At 37.7% G+C, this 8,398-nt stretch overlaps 1 protein-coding gene across 1 annotated transcript; it reads left to right on the forward strand.

The window, feature by feature from the left end:
- Window positions 1-5,817: 5,817 nt before the first annotated feature.
- On the forward strand, window positions 5,818-8,013 carry elB (zinc finger protein elbow B; the record flags this gene model as incomplete). Its single annotated transcript, XM_017621268.1, has 1 exon — window positions 5,818-8,013. A coding segment is annotated over one exon (1,575 nt), but the record flags the coding sequence as incomplete, so codon positions are not given.
- Window positions 8,014-8,398: the final 385 nt, after the last annotated feature.

An 8,398-nucleotide genomic window follows, 5' to 3' on the forward strand; every position in this document is an offset into this window, starting at 1 on the left:
CCCAAGTTATGAGCCAGCACCTTGTGCCAATTTCAAGTCAATAAACATTTGAAATTTATGTTTAAACTTCTTTATACAGAAATTGAAGATAATTAGAAAACAAAAAATGAACAAAATTTAGCTGCAGCTGCTACTATTAAATGTATGTTGAAATGTGTATATGCACGTAAGTATGTATGTATGTTATTTGAAAGAAATTTTTGCTGAATGCCTTTGCAAATATAGTACGTTCAATAAGACTCAAAGAACAACCTAAAATAAGAGCCCGAATGTAGTAATTTATGAGGCCGATAAGAGCCTTAAAAAGAGTTTGAAATGATTCATATATGAGACTAAAAATTCTTTTAAGGGTCCAAAATTAGCCGTATACGAGGCCGATAAGAGTTCAATATGACTGAATTTAAGCTCATATAAGTCAACCTTCGGAGGTAGGGAAACACCCTTATATCGGACTGTTAAATCTTAAATTACATTCTTGTATATATGTACATTAGAGTGGTTCATAAAAACACTCTTTTTGGAAATTCATAAACGCTACATCAGAATTTTGTTATTTGTGATGAAAAAAGAGACACGTATTTTTTTATTTTGAAAAAAATAAGTTCTTTTAGAGGTCGCGCTGGTTGGTTTTTTAAAAAAACGCTGATGGTCTCCATTTTTTTTATTTTTGTGACATGTTAAGATGCAGCTAAAAATGTGGTTTTTACATATAATTACTCTGGTATTATTGGGGAAGTTTCCCTTAATTACATACCTGGCTTGGGTAGTTAGAATGGGCCTAGTTCCTGAAATTATTCTCTCGAAAAGACATTTGTAAAATTAAAACGTTGATACTGAACGATTTACGCATTGTCATGGGTTGGAACTTGTTACCAGGGGGTTTCTGAGGTTGCTAATTAGGAATCTGAAGTCAGTTAAGAGCGGTTAGGAGTTTCAAACAAATCCAATATTTTTTTTTAAAGTTGGTCGCCATCTTGGATCCACCATTTTGAATTGTGAAAATCTGAAAACAGATTCGTAATCAGCAACCCCAGAAACCTACTGGAAACGAGTTTCACCTCTTGACAATGCTTAAAACGTTCAGTAACAACGTTTTAATTTTAGTAACACTTTTTTAAATTTGATCGCCATATTCGATCCGCCATTTTGAATTAAAAAAAAATTGACTTTAGATTCGTATTCGGCGACCTCAAAAACTCCCGAGTGCGGGTTTTCAAACCAATCCAATAATTAAAAAAAAAATGTATCGCCATTTTGGATCCGCCATTTTGAATTTTAAAAAACTGACTTCAGGTTCCTAATTAGCAACCCACGAAACCCCCTGATAACAAGTTCCAACCCATGACAACGCGTAAATCGTTCAGTAGCAACGTTTCAATTTTATTAGTCTCTTTTCGAGAGCATATTTTCGGGCATTAGGCCCATTCTAACTACCCAAGACAGGTATGTAATTAAGGGAATGTTCCCCAATAATACCAGAGAAGTTATATACAAAAATCACATTTTTACCTGAATTTTAACATGTCAAGAAAACAAAAAATTGAGAATATCAGCGTTTTTATAAAAAACCGACCAGCGCGTCCTCTAAACAAACTTTTTTTCAAAATAAAAAAAGTACGTTTCTTTTTTTTTATCACAAATAACAATAATTTGAGATAGCGTTTATAAATTTCCAAAAAAAAAAATTTGAACCACTCTAATATACATATATATATATATATATATATCTATGGCGTTCTCGTTTTGTACACAGAAAATGTTTTGGATTTTAAGGTTATCTGAATAGGCACTATCTCCTAGAAGGCTCGTATAAGATTTCCACCTATTCGAAATTAGTTACAAATTAATTACAACATCATAATATGGGTATCAATTGGAAGGTATTTTAAAGATACCTAATTAAAAACTATTTTTAGGGTTGCCACCTAATTTGAATCGCATATTTATTTAATTTTTTGTAGAAAAAAAGGTAAAATATTACTATTTATGGGTACCAAGAAAAGGTTCTTAAACAATGCTTTCCCTGTATACATAATGTTATCCCTTAACACAATAGTGTAAGGTTGCCACTTATTTTCGATTCTACACAATTTATTTAAAACATCGCAATATGTATATCAAATGAAAGGTATTGTTGTTAACTTTTTGTTGAGAAAATATTTTACATCAGGGATTCCGCGCTTCTTTGTAATACAAATTTTTATTTTGTTAATTTCAATCAGTTTTTTTTATGTATACACAGTACATATGTATACGCTCAAGATATGTACCATTCATTCCAGGTATTTCATTTACTTAATAGATATCGAAATCCAATTTTTTTTTTATTTCCTAAATATTTTTATAAAGCTATCCAAATCTTGAAACCTTTAAAAAGAATATGTACTCCGGGCAAAGCTCAGTCAACCTGGTACTGAGCTCATTATGAGCGTAAAGGCTCCGAAATATGACTCCCTAAAGACTCATTTATTACTCCAAATGTTTGCTGGGATTAAAATTTTATTTAAACTCATATATTTGTATCTATGTAAGACCTATGGCAGCCATACAAGAAGCCGTTGACAGCCTAAAACTAGCTGTTATCGCCACTACGGAAATATATATATACTCAGACAGTCAGGCGGCCCTTATGGCGCTTGACTCTGTCACTATAAATTCGGAAACAGTTGCCAACTGCCGCAAATCACTTAACGTGATGGCAGAGCAGTTCGCTTTGCACCTGGTATGGGTACCGGGGCACAGTGACATACCAGGAAATGAGAAGGCAGACGAGCTTGCAAGGGCGGGTACTTGCTCTCCACTTTAACCAGCCTGGAAGAGGGTGGGTATGCCACTCGCTTCCTGCAAGCTCTTACTAAGGGAGAACTTCCTTGAAGAAGCGGCCTCCAGATGGGAGCGCACTGAAAACTGTAATACAACGAAGCTTACATGGCCAAAATGGGATGTACGGAGATCGAGAGAAATTCTCACTCTCAATAAAGGCGATATGTCACTGGCCATTGGTCTGCTCACAGGACATATTCTGATAGGAAGGCACGCAGAACGCCTCGGGGTTAGTCACAACGACTACTGCAGGAGCTGCCACGACGAAGAAGAGCCTGAATCAATAAGGCACTTACTCTGCGATTGCCCAGCACTGGGCAGGAAAAGACAGAAATTCCTAGGTATAGGTCTTCTAGACGATCTAAGCGCGACTGCTAAGTTTGGAATACGGCAGTTGCTAAGGTTTGCAGACTCCACAAACTGGTTTAAGGAGTAGGGGTTTTCTTTGGATCCATGTGGTATCACAATGGGCCCTGATCGGGCCTAAGTGTGCTGGCGCCCTCTGGGCCTAGCAGCCACTTCAACCTAACCTAACCTAAGACCTATGTAAATGAAGAAAATTATTTTTAAAATCAAATGATTGGCCCATTTAGCAATGACGTAAAATCGAGACCTTCGCTGCCTCACAGTTTACTTTGAGACAAGTGTGTGCAAATGTATACCCTGCAGGGAAAGCTACTAGTTGTGAACTAGAATTCTACCGGTTTGCGTTTCAGCCGAACTAGTTCACGTTCTATCCTTTTTCAATGTTAGCGACTGGTATTTTTAACATTGCGATGTCCTACGAGATGTCAATTGTCAGGCTATGCATCAGCATCTACTAGTATAAATACTAGTAGCATCATACCAGTTGATGAGATAGTCTGCCAATTCATGCCCCGTGAAAAGCATAAGTGTGCCTTTTTGCTCGCGACGCTCCAGCAGTCACAATGGCCGACAGAGCAAAGCACTCGCGTGGTAAGCCTGAGGTCCCAGGTTCAAATCCTGGCGCAGGGAAATTTTTTTTTATTTTCTTTTTTTTATTTTATTTTTATTTTTTATAAATTTATTTTTTTGTTTAGGCTGTTTATTGTAATTTTTAAATTTTATCAAAAAATATTGTTTAATTACTTTGTTTTTATAGCACAAGCATTTCTTCCTAAATGTTTTTTTGCAGTGCAATTAGGTTTTCAAATTTGTTATTTATTTATAAATTGAATAAATTATTTTACTTACATTTATTTAACTTTAAAAATCTGAACCACCCCCAAGCGGCCTCGAACCTGCGATTTCAGAACCAGAACCAGTAGTCTTCACGTGACGCCACAGCCGAGATTTGTAAGAAAAGCAATTAATTGCGTTTTATTTTTGGCTTTGGCAATTCAAAGGCAGATGTCGCTGATCGCCTAAGTTCTTCGAAATTGTCGAACTGGTAGGCACATGCTAGTTAATGAACTAGTATTTTTTCTGACTGGTTTGGCTTTTCACTGCAGGGCACACTCTAAAAAATTTTTGTTTAAATTTGCGCATATTAAGATAGGTAACCAGTTTCCTCACTTAATGAATGCAAATTTACACACTGCTTGCTTAATTTTACTTATCATGTGTGGCGTAGAACAAATTTCAAATTTGTTTTTTGGGCTTTAAATATTTATTGTTCACGTTTTCACAGTTTACACATAAAATGTTTAAAGTTTCCTCTAAAAATTTTTCGTTTAAATCTACGCATATAAAGAGAGATAACCAGTTTCCTCTCCTAGTGTGTGCAAAATTAAACACTGTCTGTTTACTTTTACATATCAAATTTGTCACATAGCGCACTCAAAGTTTGGATTTTGGGGTTAAATTTATTATGATTTAAGAAATTTTGATAGACAAAAATTTCTTTTCCATTTCTTGTGCGTCATTTTGTAAGAATTTTTCTTTTTTTCTTGAGAGCTCTTTAAAGTTTAACCGCGAATGAAAACATTGTCCTAAAATATGCAATGCATACTCACTTACTGTTGATTTTTACACTTTACAGCCTAAAAAAGTTTACCACTGATATGTACTTAATAAGCATTCGAAGATTTAATTTGCTAACTTCGAATTCGTTCCACCAAAATTAGCTACATGATAAAAATACAAGTTCAGTTAAATTTTCGTTATTCGAAGTATTTAAAAATGAGAAACCAGAAATCGACGAAAATGAATAAAACAGTGCAAAAATTTCGTGAAATTAATTATATTATTTATATTAAAATTCTTTTGAAAAATTTTGTATTACTTTTGAAAGTTGAGTGCATCTTTAACCGTTAATTTTTTTATGATTTAATAAACCATCTAAACCAAATTACGGGACGACCCTTAAGGTACCATCTTTCCGGTAAAAAAAGAATTATTGGAATCGGTTCACGCGATGCAAAGTTATGCGGTGGAATAAATAAAAGAAGTAAAAATACGCCAAAGAATTGATAACCTCCCCTTTTTTGAAGCCGGTTAAAAATGTCCGAGTTCTTTGTAAATTTTATGTTAATAAAATGCAATTTATGAAACTTTAAAAAGTTTATTTATTTATTTCATACTGTACATAAAACTTGCATAAATGTTTTTTAAAGAGCGAATTTTCAGTATTTTCTGATGATATATATTTAGAAGTATAAATCCTTTCCCCCAAAAAATATATTCCTGCGTGCGCCCCTGGCACTTAATATTTATTATTTGTAAAAAATATATTTTTACTTTCAAAATGTTTGTGATTTTAAACATTTCGGGTGTGTATTTATGTGTAAATTTTAAACAACTCATGTTCAAAATCAAATCTTGAAAATCTTGTACATATACTTGAACTGATTCTGGTTGAAAAATAAACACTTTTCAGTAGTAGTTTTACATGCACTTTTTTGATTGCACATATTACACCATATACTCCGATTTATTTATTATATGAATTACTTATTACAAACTTAGCCCATAATATCCATAAATACTCTGCATAATTTCGACTTACTAATGTATTTATAAAATTTCTTCTCATTACAGCTGGACACCAAAAGCAGTCCGCTAGCCCTGCTAGCGCAGACGTGCAGCGCAATCGGTGCGGATACTACCAACCCGAAACTGCTTGCCGCCAACATCGAAAAATCAACCAAATCGTCGCTGAAGTCTGGTGGCGTTGATGGACGCGACAAATCCTCGCCGGTTAGCAGTCAATCATCGTCCGTGTCAACCGGGTCCGTGGAACACATCAAATCCAGCTTTAAGCCATATGAGTCGAATAATAACATAACAAACAACAATCATATGCGAGACAGACTTGAATTAGAGACAGAACGCGCCACCAATCTAAGTACTGGTGCGTCTGCGAACAGTTTAAATCTCATCGGCAATAGCGGCCGAGTGCGAACACCAAAGAGCAATGGCAGCGGCAGCGTTATGCTGTTGAATGGCCAACAGCAGGCAGCACAGCTGCAACAACAACGTTGTGATTCAAACCAAAGTGCCACCTCACAGCGCGACTCGCCAGCGACCAGCATGAATGGTTTGCACAAGAGTTCGCCTATTGCCTCCGCTGGCGCTGTGATGGATTTGCAGCAACGTATAAGTAATAGTAGTAGTCCGCAGCAACGCTCCTCCTCCAAGGAATCGGCGACGTTGAGTCACACAACTAGCAGTGCGCAAATGAGTCCAAGTGCTGCGGCTGCAGCAGCTGCTAGCCAATCACGTTTGCAATCGGCCACTGACACGGCCATCGCTGCTGCCAAAGAAGCCAACTACGTTAAAGCGTTACATGCTGCGGCTGCCGCTGCAGGTGTGCCGACGACGAGCTCAGGTTCCTACTATGCTGGCTATCCGGGTGGTAATCCCTCGAGCGGGCTACCATATGCAATGGACGTGATGACGGCGAGCGCTCTAATGTCACAGCACCATCCAATATTTAAGGCTGCCGCTTTACATCCTTACTTGAACTACGCCCGTCTGAAGGGCATCGATCCAGCCACCATGATGACACCGAATATCTGCCGTGATCCCTACTGCACCGGTTGTCCATCCTCGCCGCATTTTCTCAACAAAGCCGCCGGGCAGCCATGTGCTGCCGGTTGCCCACAGTGTGAGGGTAGCAGTGGTAAATCGTCATCGATGGGCGGAGGCGGCTCTTCGGCTGCAGCCGCCGTTGCAGCAGCGGCCGCTTCATCATATCACGCGCAATTGGCTGCGCTGGCTGCTGCCTCACAAATGCCCTACGTCTGTTCGTGGATCAGCGCCGATGCGGCGTATTGCGGTAAGCGCTTCGCCACCTCCGATGAGCTGTTTCAACATTTGCGCACACACACCGCATCGCTGCCTGACTCAGTGCTGAGCGCTGCTGCTGCAGGCGGTATCCCACCCACACATCCGCTATTTCAGCGCACTTACCCCACACCGCCGTTGAGTCCCCTGTCCGCTGCACGCTATCATCCATATGGCAAACCGTCCATGCTACCACCGCCACTTGCCTCTGCAGCTGGCACATTGAGTGGTTTGCCGATGCCACCACACCCGGCGCTAGCGCAGTACTTTGCGCCCTATTCTCTTTACGGACCGCCGCGGATGGGATCATCGCATCCATAGTAGGACGCAGTGAGCGCAAGAGCTCGAGACGCCTACAGAGCGCACCTGAAATAAATGGACTCATTGGTTGAATAGCTGATTCGTTTTATCTTTGCAGTCAATTTTGGCATTGAATGTCTTTCCTCTGATAATTTCTTTACACTGGAAAAAATGTATCTACAAAACGTAGCAGGCACGAATTATTGTTGCGTAAAATGCTAGTGATGTAACATATTATATGTACATACGTATGTGTGTGATGTACGTTTGTATGTGCGGTTTCGCATACGCGCAGAAGCATGCAATTACTTGTACTGTATGTAATTATAATTACTAAAAATATGCAAATAATTATTGTCATTGTACAGAGCATTTGTGCCACCTGGCGCGATGCTACAAAAATAAAAGAAGAAATATTTATTTTATTAACTAAATAATTAAAATGTTTATCAAAATTAAAAATAAATAAAATGTATGTATGTATAATCTAAATATCAAAATTAAAGTCGAAACAGCGTTGTTGTATATTTTAAAGTCTAAATTACGAATGGCGTCTATGTTGTAATAAAATTACAAGTAAATGTACTCTAAGGTTCAATTAAGTCATCAGCAAAGAAATAATAAAATCACGTCAAACATTAATTGTTTAATAGATTCGTTATTTGAATTCGGATTTGAACGAGCAAGTAAGTACAAAATATCATTTGAACATTGACATAAATTGATAGGGTATTTAAATTTTCTACACATACCACCAAAATTGTTTGTGTGCTTTTATCGCGTATACACCAAGCACAAGCAAATGTTTAAAATGAAATAAATAGGCGGGAAGGACGTCCAATTTTTGCACCAAATCAACGAAATTAAAGTTAAACACCGATATACTATTCTATGTTGCCGTGGCCCGATTATAGAAGAACGCATACCTGCGTGTTCGTCTCGGCGAGGAGAAGGCTTATATCTAGGTTAGAGCATAAAAAAGGAGCTACCACCGCCAAAAAAAATAGATACGATTAAGTTAAATTAA

Source organism: Rhagoletis zephyria, unplaced genomic scaffold (genome assembly GCF_001687245.7).
Source record: "Rhagoletis zephyria isolate East Lansing unplaced genomic scaffold, Rhagoletis_zephyria_1.1 Rzeph_scaffold_02402, whole genome shotgun sequence".
Taxonomy (NCBI): domain Eukaryota; kingdom Metazoa; phylum Arthropoda; class Insecta; order Diptera; family Tephritidae; genus Rhagoletis; species Rhagoletis zephyria.